The sequence below is a fragment of the Mercenaria mercenaria genome, chromosome 8 (genome assembly GCF_021730395.1).
Source record: "Mercenaria mercenaria strain notata chromosome 8, MADL_Memer_1, whole genome shotgun sequence".
Lineage (NCBI taxonomy): Eukaryota > Metazoa > Mollusca > Bivalvia > Venerida > Veneridae > Mercenaria > Mercenaria mercenaria.
In genome coordinates this window covers 57,851,170-57,870,476 of record NC_069368.1, presented here as the reverse complement: position 1 = coordinate 57,870,476, position 19,307 = coordinate 57,851,170, and the positions used below count along the sequence as shown (strand labels likewise).

Sequence of the window (19,307 nt, the reverse complement as noted above, 5' to 3'; positions counted from 1 at the left end):
AAACTTACCAGTACAATGGTATTAGATGTAATGAATATTACTTTCAAATCTTAGTGCAAGACACGCTGTTGTAATAATGTCATATAGGCATATTTTGATTTGAACGACAAAATATTGACAATATTATTTTCGTTGATCAACCAGATTTTCCAAAAAGCTGGTTATTAGATTGCGTATGTCGGGCGGATTGGTGGTGACAACTCTTGATTTCCGCACAATAACTTGAGTTAGGAATGACTGATTCAAATGAAACGTTGTATATAGGTAATTTGTATAGATACGCACTTCTTGATTGCATATGAGGTATGAGGTCACTAGAGTCAAGGTTAAGTTGATTGTTGCTGGAATTAGAACAAAAAGGGTTTCCACTGAATAACGTTTGTTTTGGTGTATTGAAATTTAACTTGGCCAAAAGATGGCGTATAGAAAAACCAAGATCGAGATTGTATATGGGATCACTGAGGTCAAGTTCAAGGTCAGCATAACTTAATTAATCTGCATACTTAGAAAATTCCACCGTTGTGCAGTGATCAAGAGCATTAGGCCAAATCTTCCAATAGGTCTTGGTCCCACTGAGTGCTGAACCTTTTTTTGTGATAAAAAAGCCACTTTAATGTCATTGGGGTAAGGTCAAAAGGTAATAATTACAAAAGATAGACTTTTTCACTCAGGATTGACTTGCTGTCGCAAGATTTGATGTATAGCAAGCCTATATCAGGGACTGGATTTGGATTGTATTTTGGATCACCGTTACTTAAAATAGAAATATGGTTTATGCTCAATATCGTTAGTTTTGGTACACATATTATCAGCAATCTTTGCTTTTAGGTAGCAGTGCAATGCGTATAATAGAACAGAATCCTTTATTTATACAAAACCTGTTGGTGTGATGCAAAGTTTGAAAACTTGGTTTCGTCGATTTTCCATGTTTCTAGTTTAAAATTTGTTTTGGCAGAAAATAGTAACTATATACAACTAAAATATTGTTATAATCTAGTAAAATATATCATATGCTGATACATGTAAATAAATGGCTATGCCCTTTAGGGAATGATATTGACACATTCCATTGTTTTGACAGTGCGTTTTGAATTGCACATTTAGATTAACCCAGATATGAAGGCGATTACGTATTCATTAGGTATTTTACATATTCATGATTGTATTATTAATAATCAGTGTCACAGAAAGTAAAGACGCTTCGTTGACAATCAAAATGTAATAAGTCAAATTCAGTAAACTACAAGCTGTCTACAAATATGACTGATATATTCATTCAATTAATTATGTGGATGCTTTACAAAGGTTTTGCATTTGATCAAAAATAGCACATAATACTAGTAAAAATAAAAACGTTTTTGTTTTCAATATTTCCGCTAATTTAAAAGATGTTAAATGTATTCATTTAACCCAGCTTGCTTGTGACATGTCTGTGATTTACAGCCAGTGCTTGGACCAATGCCTACAGTGGCAGGTGATGTCTTAAAGATAGACTTTTAAAGCTTTCTGACCTACATCTAAAGTAATGTACATTTCTTTTAAAAGTTTTAAGAAGAATCATTATCATTTCTTAATCAATAGCTATTACTGGTAATATAAACATGCGAACCAATACCTTGCTCCAGATCTTGTTGCTTGTAACTGCAATAAATTACAAGCTGGTTTTTAATAGTTTCAATATAGGCACTATTTTATTCTTTTTGTCAGTCAGTGTCACAAACTAGGTGATAAATTATAAATTTTGATTTTCTCTGTGACATCAAAGTTTTACTTTTCATTGGAAAGGATGAGCCTTATTCTGTCTCACTAGTGCACAAAATCTATCGTAGATATAATAAGTAACAATAGATATTATGCAGGACGATTTCTCGCTGTATGTAAGGAGAATTAAATAAACAATAACACAGTAGCCTAATAGATATTTTAACATGTTTTCTTACTTCTTCAAAAAAGCTGTTTATAAATAATGCATAAAAGATGCAAGGAAAAGACTACACAATAAAGAGACTAGCAGAATGTTTTTTTTTTTTTGGTTTTATTGTCTCCGATCATGCTATCCTCACATTAAGTGTTGTCAAGTTATGACGTAAGCAACACACAATAAAATGAATCGATGTACTTGTAAATCAACAACTGTTCAGAAAATATATACTGGTGCAATATTCAATCTAAATTGAAAATTAAAAAAGAGTGCAATATATGTAATGTCTAGCAAATGGTACAAAGAAACAGTTTCGTATGAACATAAATTGCGTAACAACTATGTCTGCATGCATTATAGTTTAATCATTATCAAGGAATTTGAGAAATCGACAAGAATGGAACTAAATTTTGTTAAACTGTCAATTGTTATACAGGAATTAACATATTCATTGGGTTTTGTTAATATCAAACATATTTTAGGCAACGTTGATCCATGTAAGGGTTTAATTCGCACAATTTATAAGGATCAAACAGATGGAAATATCCATATGCCTTCTGTCTCTCTTCAGATATGGAAGTGTATGGCTTTAAATGCATTAATTGTTCATTTTTTTGCGTTTTAGGAAAGGTGCAGCATGTTATATGATGTCAGAATATAAAATATCTTGATGTCAAAATATAAAATATCTTGATGTCAAAATATAAAACTTATCGTCAGGTCCAAGAGTGTCAAAATAAATTTTGCTGACTACTATGCACTTGCCACCCCATCTGTGGCTGTTCTATTTCTCCTCAGGTTGATATGTGATAAAGTCATTCAACCAAAACTTGCCTCTACCCGGATGCCCACCGGGAGAGGTATATTGAGACATCTCCTACAATTAACAGCTAGAAACTGACCTTATGACGACTTTAATTGTGACGGCGTGAACCTTACATAGAAGCAACAGCAGCAAAAATATTTCGGATACCCTTTGCAATGAATTGTTGTTGTTGCCCTACTTCACAACATATATAACTGTTTCATGTATTGTACCTTTTGTGAACGTGTTTGGTTCCTAAGAACATCACAAATGACAAAGAAATTGGTTTATAAGGAACTGCTTGATTTATTTTCAGTTACCTCTGCCATTACAACACGTCAAACCATTCCACGATTTCTGCGGACACCGACAAATGTAACAGTGCATCGCGGAGAACTGGCAGAGTTAATGTGTCACATTCAAAATCTCGGACCTAGAATGGTAAGTGGACATACGAAAGGAAGATTCCCATGATTAAGATAATTTAAAAGAACTTTTAATTAAGTGACAAAAACAGTGAAATAAAACAAAAACTTGAGATCACGTTCTAAGAAAACTTTCCTTTTGCGAGGAAACTCTACTTACTATTTACCTTTTTGCATTTAAACTTTGCTTTATTAGTCTACAACATCCTGCACAATTAATGTTAATTTACATCTTATATGCAGCTACGTTCATAAAATTAAAAATAAACCAATGACATGTAAACGTAAAATAATACTGAAATCACATGCATTTACATAAATTTGCACATTTCTAAATTAATATTCTAATTAATACAAACCAATAACGCACTTAATTAACTAAATATAATAAAATCATGTTGAAGTCGTTACTCAAACAGTACGATTTTATTGCAAGAGTTTCTGGTCGTATTTTTCTCAGACATACTGCATGTTTAGTGTTCTTTCCTTGTATAGTTTGTCACTACATTCTTTAAAAGTGAACAGGTTGCGACATCCCTGGCAACTAGCTCTTAAATCCCTCTCTTGATATTTGTACTGAGTCATATTTCTCGTGTCCATGATGGAACATATTTGTGTTTTAAATTACAGTGTATTCCTGTGGTTACTGTTACGTGCGTAAGGGGTTTATCTGGCAGAGAAATATCTCATCATGCAGAAAATCATAGGGGTTAAAGAGTTAGTTAAAGCGCCTCGCATAAAATACATAGGAGAACACTGTGGAAACATAAAACAAACCTGAAGCATAACAATAGCAGACTATTATTGACTGGGTCATGAGAGGTAATGAAATGTGCAACGGTTCCACGACCACTAGCGCCGGCTTAAGCGGTATAATAGTACAATCGAATGCACTCCTAAAGGACCAGAAAATATAATAACACTGAGTTAAACTACGGGGACATTTTTTTTTCAATCGGCACGTAAAGACTGCTGTTGTGTAAATAGATAAAATCTATAAAAACGATCCTTAGGAAGCATAGAACGCAACCAAAAAAACCCTACTAGCAGACTGGTGTTTTGCCTCTGTCCGTGTGATTGTGTATTATTCTTTTAAAACCTAATTTTGAATAAAGTACTTATCTAGTTAGTCGAATTTTATATCATGACTCTAATAATGTTTTATTATAAACCAGGTGGTGTGGAGGAAAGCCTCCGAGGAGAATCCATTGACATTAGGGACAGCAACTTTTACACCTGCAACTGAGATAAGCATCAATCAGGTTGACATATCCCCCGGTGAAAGTAAATGGAATTTACTCATTAAAAACGTACAGCCAAAACACGCTGGTGTATATGAATGTCAGATAAGCTCAACGGGCATCTACACACATTATGTTGCCCTTAATGTTCTTAGTAAGTAGACCTTTTTGTGTAAATGACACTATATGCCGTTCTGTTCAATGAAAAAGTACGTACATTTTGAGTCTTTTGTCGGCATAATAATGACATATGAATGCAGGGTATATTGCCTAAAATCTTAGCTTAGCTTAGCAAAATTTACAAAATAGTTTACTTGTTAACAAATGCTACGACTAAAAACATCACGAAATATTTTAGTAATGTCGCTTGGTGTCAATAAAACATATTAAGTATGCAAAAATTAGAAGCAAGGAAAAATTTGTACCATTTATTTTTGTTTTGATTATGTTTTATGTTGCACCGACACAATTATAAGTCATATGGCAATTTTCCGGCTTTGATGGTGGAGGGAGATCCCATGTCGCTCCGTGCATTATTTATCACGAGCGGGCACCTGGGTAGAACCACCGACCTTCCGTAAGTCAACTGTATTGCTTCATCATATAAGAATTATGGAGTTTTTCTCGGAAAACGAATAAATGCAGATCGGCTAGAGCAGAGATTTCACCTTCAGTTTTTACTTTAGAGTACAATTATTGATAAACAAGAAAATGACAATTGAATAACTAAAAGACATTCTCGGAGTACTATGTAATTCAGTATCGGATTCAGTAGTAAAACGATGTATGACTTCAATAGATTTTCGTTCCGTTTCTTCGAAATGTGTCCAAATTGAAACCTTTGTGGACTACTGTTAGTAATAAACGGACAAAACTCCCAGTCAACTTTGTACACAGGAAGAATGTTTGAATTTTAATTATTTTCAGTTTGTTAAGTAATCAAAAGTACACAGAAAAGCAAAATTTGCGATTCCGTTTCGTTCAAATTGTAAGGAAACTGTTTTTGTCTTTATCAAATTTTGTTTTACAGCTCCGACTTTACACACATAGGACATATGTAAAACAGTCATTATAAGTTTATACATAGATATTATATAAATACCATATGGCAGCGTGCGTGACATTGATATTGTCAACCCGAGGACAGAATGTCAACCGAGGTGAAAGCCGAGTGGTGACATTCTGTTCCAAGGGTTGACAATATCAATGTCACACACGCTGCCATATGGTATTTATTTTATTATACCGAACAAAACTAAACACAAAAAAAATAAATATGTTTTTGATTCATTTAATTCAGTAGTTTCATCTTTAGCGCGGTAATCAGTTGTGTACACATTGAACAGCGACATCATTATCATTACAATATGATATTCTGTACAAGGGAGGCAATCATATGGCTAAAAAACTGAAGTAGTTATTTGCCCTTATATGACATTCAAAATATCAGCGCGGTCACATGACCTGACAGTCACTTTCGCTTGGTCACGTGTTAAAAAGATTAAAAATGTTTCTGACAGTCAAAATATCTCATTTTCGGGTAATGGGATTTTACCATTGTAGACAAAGTGAGGTATAATAAAGGCTGATATCAGTAGAGATTAAGAGCAAAGATGTTTGCTTCATAGTGTGGTATATACAGGCGAATGACTTGCAATATTTGCATGTTCAAAGCTGTTGAAACACACCTGTTCAAATCAATGTAGAACTCTAACAGAGATGTTTGGCGGAGTTTATCGAAAGAACCATGCGCTATAAGTAATAAAATCCATCTGTTAATGACTGCAAGCAATGCCGCCATTTCACTGATAATCAAAAGAAAATCAATATAGGTATAATGTCGGCTAATTGGATTTAATTTCAAATTACTGCAAATATTTTCCTTCAAAAGGCGTATGCTTCACTAATCCTTGAGGTCGGAGAGCCAAATATCCAGTTCGGGGTAAATTTGAGTTAGAGAGTTGGTACTCGTTTTGGTGATCCGCCAAGGATATAATATTGTTTCTATTTAGCTGATATATTTGAGCAACTTAAGTGTTAGCAATATCGATATGTCAAACAGCATACGTCAGTGCTGCGAAATAACTCACAGTATCAGGAGACCTCGCACACGAAACTTCTACATTAGAAAAAATACTATATGACAGATGTGGTGAAAGCACGGACAAAATTGATTAGTTCATATGAAAACAGCACATTTCACTATAGAATCAGGCCATGTAGAAGACGTTTCTGCTATAGTCATTTTACATAATTAACATTTGCCTGTCTTATTTAAGTAAATACAGGGAAGTCTATTATCTGCATTTCATATAATTGTGCACTGCACAATAATTTCATTTTTGTGTCATTTTATGAGTCGTCCATGAACAACAAAGCAACAACTCAAATTCACCTCAGATATAGGCGACAGGGAAATGTTAATTTCTACAGAATAATCATTAATATTTGACTAACCAAATATGATTAGTTATATATAATGCGTAATACGTAATATCTTGCAAACAGAGATGTTTACGAACGACAAAAGCAACAACTGACAGTTCACGTTATATTGAGAAATGTCACTTTCAATATATTAAAGTTTTGATAATTGACTCACTAAATTTGGTCAATGTTATATAATCGATATCGTATTATTAAATCAGTATGATTTAGTATCACGCAATATAAAACATGACATGTTGCATTTAGAATACAATCCAATACATACTATTAGGTAAAATATCATAAAAAGTTACTTTAGCTGAATGATCGTCCCGTATTCCGAAAACTTAAAGACATAAGCAATATATATCACTTTATTGAAATCCCCATTTTTTAACGTGAATTACTTCGTAAATTTTTTCAGCTGACTGATACAGAAATTTTGAGCGTATTAGAATAATCATGAAACTCAATTCGCATTGACAGTCATATATAGACTCTAAATGTTGCAACGAACGCTTGCTGATTTAATAATAAAAAAAGGGGAAAAAAACGTTGCTGCAGAAAGTAGTTATTTTGTATATTGAAAATAATAACAAGGGTAAGTGTCAAATAGAGAAACAGCAACGTTCAAACCACTAAACAATCTAAATAACAATATAAGTAAGAAAGTTAGTATGACAGAAACATAAAGACAAATTAAAAATATAGACTATGTGGACAAAACAAACAAATTTTGAAAAGGCACCGTCTTGGAGTAGTCTTTAAATACATTGTACTGCTGGGATGTTAAAGCCGGGAATCAGAAAAGGAAATTAATTATTTTGTATTCATTTCCAGATCATTACACTATAGCTTTGACAGGTTTAACAATATGTTGTCTACTCAGTGGGGTAATTTTCAAACTACTGTGTATCCTCTCGCAAATTTAATTGGCAGTACTATAACTCCTAAGAAAATACATTTAGCGTGCCTTATTTCCCGGTTCTATATAAAACATATCCGCTGATACTTGTTATTTCTATTTATGACAGGAGACATTCGTGCATAAACTTTAAATCAAATACCGGTAACTTTAAGTAAAATCTGATCAATGTTGAAATATCTCTAACAACTTTATTTGAAAACTGTCAAGTTTATTATTTAAGTTTTCCTTTTCTACAGAATGTGCAAAACTCATGCAGGTTAAGGATTATTCTAATATAAAATTAATGTAACTTTGCTGTCCAACTTTTTGTTATTTTCTACGTTATTACAATTAATATACCATTTATCGGACATTCCAGTCCCGTGCATTACAATGTAGTATAATACTAGCATTCACATTATTTGAGATGTCTATAAATTGTAATGTTTTCTGGTGTTAATCTTTAATTTACCACGAAATATATTTTACGGCACCGTTACATATTTAGGTAAGAATGTAAATGCAGTGTAATTTTGACACGTATTTGTTAAAAACATCGCAAAATGATGAAATAATAAGAGAGTCTATATATACTTTAAGAATAGCTTGGTAATAGCTAGTGACTGTATTAGGCTGAACATACGGCAAACCTTGAGTTGATTACAATGCCATTTTAAAATAACAGTGATGCTCATTTACCATGAAAGCAAGACCTATAAGTATTCCAAGTATTTATTTATTACGTGGAACCAGCTGCGAGTACTAATACAATGAAGTATTTTCTTGTTAAACAAACAGAACTGACAACATTGATTATAGAATTAAACAGATGAAATTTAAAAAAGATGAAACGAATATTTAGTTTTTTAATTGCTGGTTTACTCTTGCTGGTAAAACAATTAAACAACCTCATGTGTTGCTTTCTATCGCTACGAATATACTTATTAAAAATTAATTATTAAAACATTCGGCTTTGTAACAGATATTGAAAAACCCTTGAACTCTAAAACAGATTGATATGTTTTTGCTAGAGGTTTAATTTAAATATTGTTATCAATTATAGCAATTTATCATTGTTGTTAAAACACAGTGACTGAAAATCCATTGAGACTAATAAATAAAGTCCCAATGACTGATGTCAGTGTTATCATCGTTGTGCCTAATAGTTTGTTTAAATACATATTACTTTAATAGAACACGTCGGTGGTCTTTGTTTTGGTTTTTCCCTTGGTGTACCTGAGCCTTTTCAATACGACCGACAGAAATATGGACAATTCAGCAAACTTCTATGCAATTATAAGACTGCCCTTTGGTGTTAAAACATCGTGTATGACGTATTTTCTGTCATGGACTCTACGCTTTATTTATTTCGTGCTATACGCTTCCAAAATCGTTTTTACAATATAATATTTAGAAGGAAGAACTGATCAGCATGAAACATAAAATACATATAAAACGAACGGTTAAATTTTAATTTCAAAGGGTAAAACCTGCCGCTAAAATTTTAAGTAGATTTTAAGAATTCATTTAGAGAATATACAAAACAAGAATATTGAAGCAGAATTAATATACACGGTTGGAAAGCCATAGGCAGAGGTTTATTTATGTAAATTATGAAACAGTAGGTTTGGGTAAGCCATAGGTAGATAGCTCGTTACTATTTAAACTACCAAAATGGGTCTAACTAATCTTTAAACTCAAATAGATACTAGAGAAACATTCTTGCACAATGCAGATATGAAATCGTTCTTATACCTTTTAATGGAAAGCACAAAATATTATCATAAAACTGGTGCATCATGTTGAGCAATATGTATTTCACAGACCTTCGTTTTTAATACAAAGTATATGTCTGCACAATTAAGCACATTGACAAATGTACAAGGTTTTTTTGCATCAAGGATTTCACTTTCCGGTTTCTTTATTTTTCTTCTTTTCTAGGGTTTTTTTTTATGTTCCTTAGCATTCATGTCTTTAAATGTGTTGTTAACTATAACAAATGCAGTCTTTAAGTGTAATGAGGCGGCCGTTAAATTTCGCCGTGTACCTAGTCTCGGTGTGTATATTTTTAAAACGTTCAATCCCTCAATTTAGTTTTAGATATTAGATTATAGATTTCCATTGAAGACGCCGCTAGGGGGCGCGAACCACCAAGAACAGATTCGGTTGAAACGCGTCTGAAATTGTTTTGTTTCGTGGCGGTGTATGCTTCCAAAAGATCTCTTAAAGATTTCATTTTGTCATAGCTAGTACATAACTAAACATTCATTTTCATCGATTTAGTTTTAATTTTTTATTTATAAATAAAATTGAATTGGATATTATTTTAAAATGGTTGACACATAAATTATGCGTAATGTTTGTATTATACTTAAAGCAATTCCTTGAATACAATTCAAAAGATCTCTAACATATTTCATTTCATCATAGCGTAGCACGTAAAAATCGAACATCAACTTTATTGACTTATTTGATTTTTATAAAAATGAAATAAAACAAAGAAATTAAATTTTAAAATATTATCATAATGTAAATGATACGTAAAGTATGTACTACACTGAAAGAAATATACAACATAGAAATCTTTGTATAAAATGGAGTTTGAAGAAAAAAAATTAACACGCGAAAGGAAAACAAGTCTATCTTAATATTTTATAATGGTCTCGAACCTATAGCGGTCGCAAACATTTTTGCCAAACCACCATTGAGTCGGTTCATGTATCATAATAGTAAACAAAATTTGTTTCTAAACCCGATAAAGTAAATACATTATTTCAATATTAGTAAATGCAGTGGACTGTTGCTTTCACTATCCAAAGTGCTCAATAAACTGAATTGTTCAAAGCGTCGATTGCACAACAGACATACTATTTGTTTAAGTTCAATCAAACGTGCAAAAATATTCAACGACAAATTCGATTTTGATGCTTTCTGTAGTCATTTTGTCCCTTTTTCATAAATATTTAACTGTTTTTCCGTACGCTTTTGAACTTGCACTGCTCTATGATTGTTTCATGTGATTCCGTATTGTTTCTAAACAGGTGAAGTTCAGTTGTTCTGGCAGTTAAGTTATTATTTTCCGCATCTCTGCTAAACATGTTTTATTCTACGAACATTCTGATACCGATCGATTTCACAAAAACAGTTTACAAATATGCAGTTCAGGTTTTGTAATGACTATCAAACATAACTGATTACTTAGTCTAGTAACTATGTGTCTTATTATTTTCTTCAGAAAGTCCAGCAGTAAGAAAACCACGTAAGTATATTTTTCCTCGTCTGTTAGAAGATATTATGTTATGAACAGTTTTGTCAAAGAATTCTTCTTTTAAGATCAAACAGTGAAAGCTTAGATGGATACTTCAATTTAATATTATATTTTACATTACAAGTTTCTCACATGTTTATGTAAATATTTTGTTAATAACAAATTTAAAATTTGAACGAGATCCAATTGTGCAAGGCTCAAGGTGCCCCTCCAGGCATTTTGTCTTCACGGGCGGCCAACTGAGTAGAACCACCAACCTTCTGTGAGCCAGCCATATTCTTTACTAACATAGAGAATTATACGTCCAAAGTGAGCCTCGAACCCACGTCGGTCAGGGGCAAGTGGTTAGAAGTATCTGGCTTTAACCACTCGGCATTTGAGGCTTGTGATACAGATCTGATAACGTATAAATATAAACCTGCGATATATTTCACATGTCCCAATTATGGCGCCATTTAGCTTTTTGTGATTTTAGTGTGACCTGTGGCCACAATGTTGTTTAATCATTCACTACTTTTCCATGTAGCAGCTAAAGCTTACACTTATGTGATCTTAGGTTTACCTTAATCGCAATGTGACGAGTATAATATGAATTTTGTTTGTTTGTTATTGTTGTTATGTTTACTTAAATTGAATGATTATTGAAAAGATTGCCCAATTTTGATTGAAATAAGTCATCATTTGACAGAAATAACAACCAAAAAGAAGGTGAAAAGTTAGAAAAGATGTTAATAATGTAATCATTGCATTAATTCCGTACTGGCTCTTTCATACCTCTATGATATTTTAATTAAGTACAGTATGCCTATCTTGATTAACTTCATAATACACATAATTTTTGGATTTAATTATCCGAAGAAAGTCTAACAGCAGCTAGATTTGTAACATTCAGGGCATACGTTTCTCATATGACAAACATGTAAACGCTTCTAGACACAAGCACATCGGTATGAGGTTCAAAAGGTTCCGATAAGTAACAATAGACGTCACTGTTTAAACAAAGACAAACATATAAGGTATTTTAGAATGAATTTAACACATACACTTTAAGGGGTAACGAACCTGTGTTGCAACTCTAAAATAAAAGCAAGAGCGAACGTACAATATAAAAATAATGTCAATATCATGTCGTTATAAGAATTTCTCTCGAATACATAAAATATTTAAACTGAGTTGCTGAATATCGAATGACAATAAACTCCATTACTTTGCATGCACATAAATTACTACCTGACACTGATGTATAACAAATACTATCGTTGCTGTGTATTGATAAAACGTTCAATTAGGTAGATTTATAGATATTTTTGTATTTATTGCACTGTATTATTCATGCATTGCAACACATAAACCTCCAGTACCGTTGATGTCGAACTGTCTGAATGTAGCTGGAGCGTAAATTCCTTTAATCGTTGATCTCAGCTAACTAAAGAAGACTCTAATTGGCAGCAGCGTTATATATTGCAGAACATGAGAGTAATAAAATCAAATTGTATGTATATCGGTGGCGTTTCCATTTCAGAATTAACCATTACGGGTACGCAGTATGTAAACCAATACAATGACATACATTTAGTGTGTAATGCAACAGGTGTTGACAGAGCACCGGAAGACGTGGACTGGTTTTTCAACGGAAACAGAATTCATACATCGCATCCTCATTGGTATGGACGAATAGAAATAGTGAAACATCGACCTCTTCCTGGACGTTCTTATATAAGTGAATTAATTATACACCTCAGTACAATGGAAGACCAGGGAAACTATGTGTGTCGAAGTTCTGATTTAAACGTTAACAGTATGAATGTACATATCTTAAATGGTAAGTAAATGTTTCAAGATGTCCAAGACTTATAATCAATTGGTTCTTAGCTTCTTATTTTCTATATGGTGAAAAAAAATATCGCATTGAATATGATTAGGAAACACCGCGTTCTTTCGCTTCATGCATTTATTTGTTATTTCATGCACATGTAACTGCAGATCTTGCAAAACAGAATAAAGTCAGATTATTGAAAACACCTAAAAGTACAAGTAAAACTTGCACTTTCTCAAGTACTTGTCGGTTTCCATACCAACACATTTGACTTAAAATACAGATGTGTATCACATATATCAATAGACAATATAAGAAAGTATGTAAACAGTTTTGCAATTATAATAATAACTTTGAATTTCATAAGCTTTATACATAAATTTTCAATATTTCCTTGATTCAAGTTAAGTTACGCATCAAAATAAAATACAATACTTTTGAGAGAGTGTTTTTGATGTGTGCACTATCATTTTCGACGATATTAAGGCTCATAGCTTATGTAAAGAAAATTCACTGTTTAATTTTTTTTATTTTCCATATTTAATTTACAATTCACAAACAAATTAGTCAATTTAATGTCAATTAGTGAATATGAAATAATGATGCAAAACTACGATAATATATGTATGTATATCTATATATACATCTTTCATTTATTTATAATTTCAGCAGATAAAGAAACTGGAATAAAGATACGAGGTATGTAATATGCTTTAATGTAAGAATACTTTCATCCCACAGGTAACTCACCTAAAGTTTGTCATTTTTTTCTAATTTGTCTTTTCAACAACATTGTCGCACACATCAAATTCACCACCTAGAGATGTATTGGTAAACCGCTTCAAACGTCTTAAGAATTTCTATAACAACTGTATTAATCTACTCTAACCATTCGCGCGTCAATATGGCAAAATTGAAAGTAGAAAATAAAAGTTCAAAGACATCGAAGATTGCATGGCATTAACATTTTTATTTATAATTCAATCCAGAAATAGACACCGGCATGTTCCTGTGGCTATTATAGTTATACCAACCATTTATTATTCCTTTTGTTGTAACCAACATCAATTCATCAATTATTTGATTTCAAGGATGCCCGTCTACTTCCCTTAAGATAATATAAATGGTCTGACGCCTTTTTAAATTCTAGTCTGTATGCCAATGGTTTGTTTAACCATGGTGAGATTTGCGTTTCTAGCAATTTGTACAGGGAATGATGACACATGTACAAAGTAATATATTCTCTTTTGGTTGATTTCTGTGCTACCGAAATATCTTTGTAAAGTATTTGTTAACTATCATTCCAACATTGCATAAAAGACGAAATGAGCTGTAAAGATGCATATTTAAGAGACTAGTAATGAAAAGCATAATATGCATATGGAGCTATCTAGAAAATAAATAGCACACTCAGTGTTTGGTTTGAGCCTGTTCAGGAAAGGTAATGAAATGTTCCTTGCACCAACTAAATTTTATTATACATAATTATTGAATGAACTCCGTGGTACCAAAGGACATTATGATTGAATATACTCAGTGAGTTCACACGGGTGAGACGAGTGTTCTATGAGGAAATGCTGCACTGATATATTGCTTTCGATATACAGAAATAACAAAGTAAATAAACAAAAGCATGCATGATTGGATGAATTGAATCAATGTTAACAACGTGGACAGGTATGTGATGAGAACAAATGCTGATCCATCGCTCTGAAACCATATAGCAATGTATGTGTGTGGGTTAATGAATAGTTTAAACTGATATGTAAAATACTTTTTAAGGTTTAAATGATGTTTCGAAATGATTTTACCTGGTGTTTACAAATGAATTTTATATTTTCAGCTCCGGGTGAAGAAAGTGGAATGATGAAAACGGAAGACACGGGTAAAAGCAAAGCGGCAATGGCTGATATATCATTGACATTTACTTTAATAAATGTATTCATGTTGACCGCATTAACTTGAAATCTATATGTTGTATTTTTAAGTAGGTAATCAGGCAGGTATACCATAATGTGAAACTAATTATAGAGCAACAAGATGGTATTTATATTTGACAAGAAAACAATTCATTGGAGAAGCAGATCTCTGCAGATCATAATGTTATTCCTAGGAATAAGAATGTTGTATAACAGATGTGTATGGCGACCTTAAAGTGAAAGTGCTCTCGTTTAAATTGAAGATTTATCTTGAATTATGAGTCTGCGCTGAAACTGTGTTGTGCACAGACCTCTGTGTCGATAAAAGCTCGTCTGCTTTGACATGCAAATATAACGAGCGTTTGGAGTACAGAGAGATGGTTGACGGTTTTGAAGATGAATTTACTTCTATTGCTGAAACTGTGATTTTAAAGTGATAGTGTTGTTGATAATTTGGAGCCGGTTGAGACTAATGATCGGAATGATGGAAACGTACTATGGCTCTCTTTCATAGTTTATGTGCAGTATGTTGTATAGAGAGTTGCAAAACTTTCAAACATTTGTGTACAAGGGAACTTTCTAGACTTCATCAGTTAGGATCAGTCGAGTTTATTCCAGTTTAGTATTTTAATACTCCTTACGTTGAATTGTATTCATTTGTCATTGAGTATTAAAACAACAGATGGCATTAATTATATATAATATTATTGAAATTAATTTCAAAATTCTGATGTACATGTACGAGATTGCATTCTTAATAATTGAAACTTCCAATTTAGATGCAGTTTTATGTCATCATAACGAATGCGTTAGTAATGTTTTAATGTCGAAACTCTACAGCCCACATTTAGTATTTACTATAAGCAAAATTCAATCCCAAAATATTGGAAAAATACGCACCATAATCATTTTGAAAAACGGCATCACTTAATCGGGTATGAAAAACTTCCCATGTCATTTTACTCATTAAATGGTATCACTTCTATAACAAATTAAAAAAATGCAGCTTTCGAACATTACATGGTTTAATTCTCTATGAAAAATATAACGGCATATTTCACATATTGAAATATTGTGCCTTAATGTTGTGTAGATACATATGTTGTGGATAAACTTGGTTGTGACTGAAAAGCAAAAACGTACGAAGCTACTTTCAAAGGCTAGTATTTGTTTTCAGTATGGAAACAACTCCTTCAAACTGAATTTCTGTTAGTTGACAAGTAAGTAAAAGAAAGAACGCGGTATTCTGGTTTTACAGCAGTACTCAGTACTGCGACGATGATAGTGTCTAAAAATGTTGAGTCTAAGAATAAATGCATATATCGCTGAATGGACCTTGATAGAATAAATCCAGTAAAAGATTGCAAGTGCTTTTGATTAAAAGGCATCTGTGTAATATTATCCTTAATCTGTTTCAAACGCATTTTACAAACCACGTGGTACAAAGTATTCAACACAGATATCAGAATATGGTATTGAGTCTGTGCAAAACGATATAGAGAATAATAGGTTTGTGCCGTAGATGAGAAAGTTTATCTGGCGAGGTGGAGGAGGTTATCGGGTGGGCCGAAGGCGAACTTTGATAACGTCCGGAGCCGAGCCAGATAAACTTTCTCCATCTTAGGCACTAACCTATTATTCTATTTATCTTGTCATTACTTCATTTTCCGATATTTGGCAATTTATTTTACAAAAATAAGTGTACGACAACCGTTTTAATGACGTCATATTCGTAATGACGTCACTTATATAATGACGTAATCACCGACAAAATCGCAATAACTTCTTCGTTTTTGAATAAAAACTCATTATTTGACCACTCATTTTCTTAGTTCGGACATTTCCAACACAACGGTGATGGTTTCAATGCAAAATTTCTTATGACAACAATATCGATCATAAGGTCACATGATCAACTGACCGTATATCACTGGTCACGTGTCAACTGACAGTATATCAAGAAAGATATACGGCACCCTGATATCAGGTCGAAAATACTGCAAGTAACAGGATAATGAAAATTATAATGACCTTTTCATAAATGTCTACTATCGTTCTTTGTTTTTACTAATGTCTACTCCTGTATTTAAATGTAAACATTTGTCTTGCATTCTTTTTTGAGTAGAAAATTCGTGTTAGCTATATATCATTAGTAGATTCGATGAATTGAAACTGAACACTGAGCTATGAAGAAAAGAATTGTACGGATGCAGTTTCAGTTGTTACAGTGTATATACAATATGAAATTTGTTTCTTCGCATACGGGCAGTTAAAATCAAATATAAATTACCATATATACGTAGGTCCACTTACCAGAGACATGTTTTCACATTATTATAGGTTCATGCTCTTGTTGTATTATCTCTACACCTCGGACCATTCAGACTGATTTATCTATTTTTACGAACAATGTTGTAGCTGGTATAAAATTGGCATTCTTGAATATGACCATGCCTTTTCTGCAAGGTAAAAATGCACTGATGTAATCCATATGCATATTATAAGAAGATGAGAAGACCATTACAATTTATTCATGCTGAATAAACTATATAGTTATTCTTGCACTTTCGCACAACTCTTTGAATTGTTAGTCCTCAGAACATCTATATGCTGTACTGACCTTACTCGTTACTCTTGATTTTGATAGTCATACGTCTACTAAATCGTGAATCTTTCTGTATTTAGGGAGTCTTATAACTGAAACACCGCCTACAATTTACACTACTATTTATTTGATTGAGACATTTTGTTTCATATTTGTTATCATGTTAATAAAGATAAATGTTTATGCAAGAAGTGTTGTTATGACCTTTTTGGCTTATGCCTTTTGCATGAGAAAAATGCTTCGTTTCAAGAAAACTGAGTGTAAAGATAACCGTTCCAATCTACATTGGTAAAGGTTGACAAGCAGCTACATTGTGTTTTGATCTAAAAACAAAGAAAAATATCAAACAGGGAGTGCCACGCACCAAAAGCGCAGCCTCCTCAAAACGAACCCCCCAGCACGCAAACGCGTGCACCACACACACACTCAAAGCTTACACATCAGGACAAAACGAACAACACACACCCACCCACACACACACACACTCACTCAAAGCCAACACATAAGGACAAGACGAACAATAAGCATACACACACGCGCGCACACAAAGCCAACACACAAGGACAAAACGAACAAACAAAGGAACACAGTTAGGGGCACCGCCTTGGAACGGTCAGTGGCAAAAACACCACTGGGGAGCTTAAACCGGTTTATGGTGCGCACCCAACCTCACTCTTACCCCCACCGTGTTCCAAAGACATGGGACAGTGTAAATAAAAGTAATCCCCTCCAGGTGAATCTCTAACACACGTAATGGAAACAAAAAGGCATGGCATGTAAAACACAAAAATGCTCGTGTATAAATATATAAAAAGCAAACCTTAAGAACCAAAAACGTATGTACTCAATGCCTTTTCAGAAGACAGAGCAACAAGAGAAACACCCTTAAGGGCCCGACGAAACAGGCCAGAAGACAAATATCAAAACAGTTCAGTCCTGTTAGGATTTAAAAACTGCTCATCATAGAGTCCACCCCCCTCTTCCGTCAGACGCAATCAAAGAGGGAAGCGTAGTGTCCAACTGTAAACGGGTTGAACACTAAACATGCGGTATGTCTCAAAACAGTTGGGTCGTAACCTCTTTTAATAAAACGTTTGATAATCTTTTCAAATACATTTGGAAAATTACCATGACCCAAGATCTTACGAAGTTTGTAAACCACATCCCCATAAAAAAAAACGGGTTTAGAAATACCTTCTCGCAGAAGTGTCTTTAAATTACTATTGAATTTTAAAACTAAATTTAGAATTACGATAATAAAATTTAGTAAAATATTTACGCAATTTGTAATAACGGTAGCCTTGCTGAAGAAGTTTACTTGTAATATATTGATTACGTTCATTGAAATGCTTGACATGACAACACGCTCTGGCAAACCGAATTAATTGAGAAATATATACCCCATAAGATGTAGCCTGAGGTACATCCCCATCCAAATGGGGAAAATTTACAATACTAAAATTAAAATCATCCCTCTTGTCATAAATTTTGGTATGTATAATATTGAAAGGCATTTTGTTTTATCAAAATATGCTATTTACTGACATGTTTTCCTATTTTCTAACCAATATTGCCATTGGATACATTCGGGTTTTTTTGTCATTGCTTGTCAGTCTAGTACTAATATCTAAGTATATTCCGTTTAGACACAGTCAAACAGGAATGAAACGTATTTAGGAACACAGCAGTACTTTAAACAGTTAAAACAGAAATACGTCTGGGGAGTATAAACCGGTTCAATATGCGCATGACTAAGAATAAAACAGATATACAGAGATATGAACCATCTAATATATTAAGGGATATGACATTACGAATGCATTTCACACAAATCATGTTCATAATAAAACAAACTTATTTTTATCAGAAACATTCTGTATTTTATCCTTAATAGGATTCTATGTTTGCCAATGTTTAGTCTGATACATTGTTGTGCATGTGTGACGAAGGTTTTCACAAACAATGAACATCAT

At 33.0% G+C, this 19,307-nt stretch overlaps 1 protein-coding gene across 5 annotated transcripts in view; it reads left to right on the top strand.

Moving 5' to 3' along the window:
• Nucleotides 1-17,519, top strand: part of LOC123566289 (zwei Ig domain protein zig-8-like) — a 74,852-nt gene extending 57,333 nt beyond the window's left edge. For 3 of the 5 annotated variants that reach the window (XM_045360243.2, XM_045360241.2, XM_045360242.2), the window contains exons 3-8: nucleotides 3,043-3,167; nucleotides 4,327-4,546; nucleotides 10,962-10,985; nucleotides 12,517-12,816; nucleotides 13,480-13,509; nucleotides 14,654-17,519. In XM_045360243.2, the coding sequence (XP_045216178.1) occupies nucleotides 3,043-3,167; nucleotides 4,327-4,546; nucleotides 10,962-10,985; nucleotides 12,517-12,816; nucleotides 13,480-13,509; nucleotides 14,654-14,775 (821 nt within the window). In that variant the 3' untranslated portion in view covers nucleotides 14,776-17,519. The remainder of the gene's footprint in view (nucleotides 1-3,042; nucleotides 3,168-4,326; nucleotides 4,547-10,961; nucleotides 10,986-12,516; nucleotides 12,817-13,479; nucleotides 13,510-14,653) is intronic. The other 2 variants (XR_008372071.1, XM_045360244.2) reach the window with 2 other exon arrangements.
• Nucleotides 17,520-19,307: the final 1,788 nt, after the last annotated feature.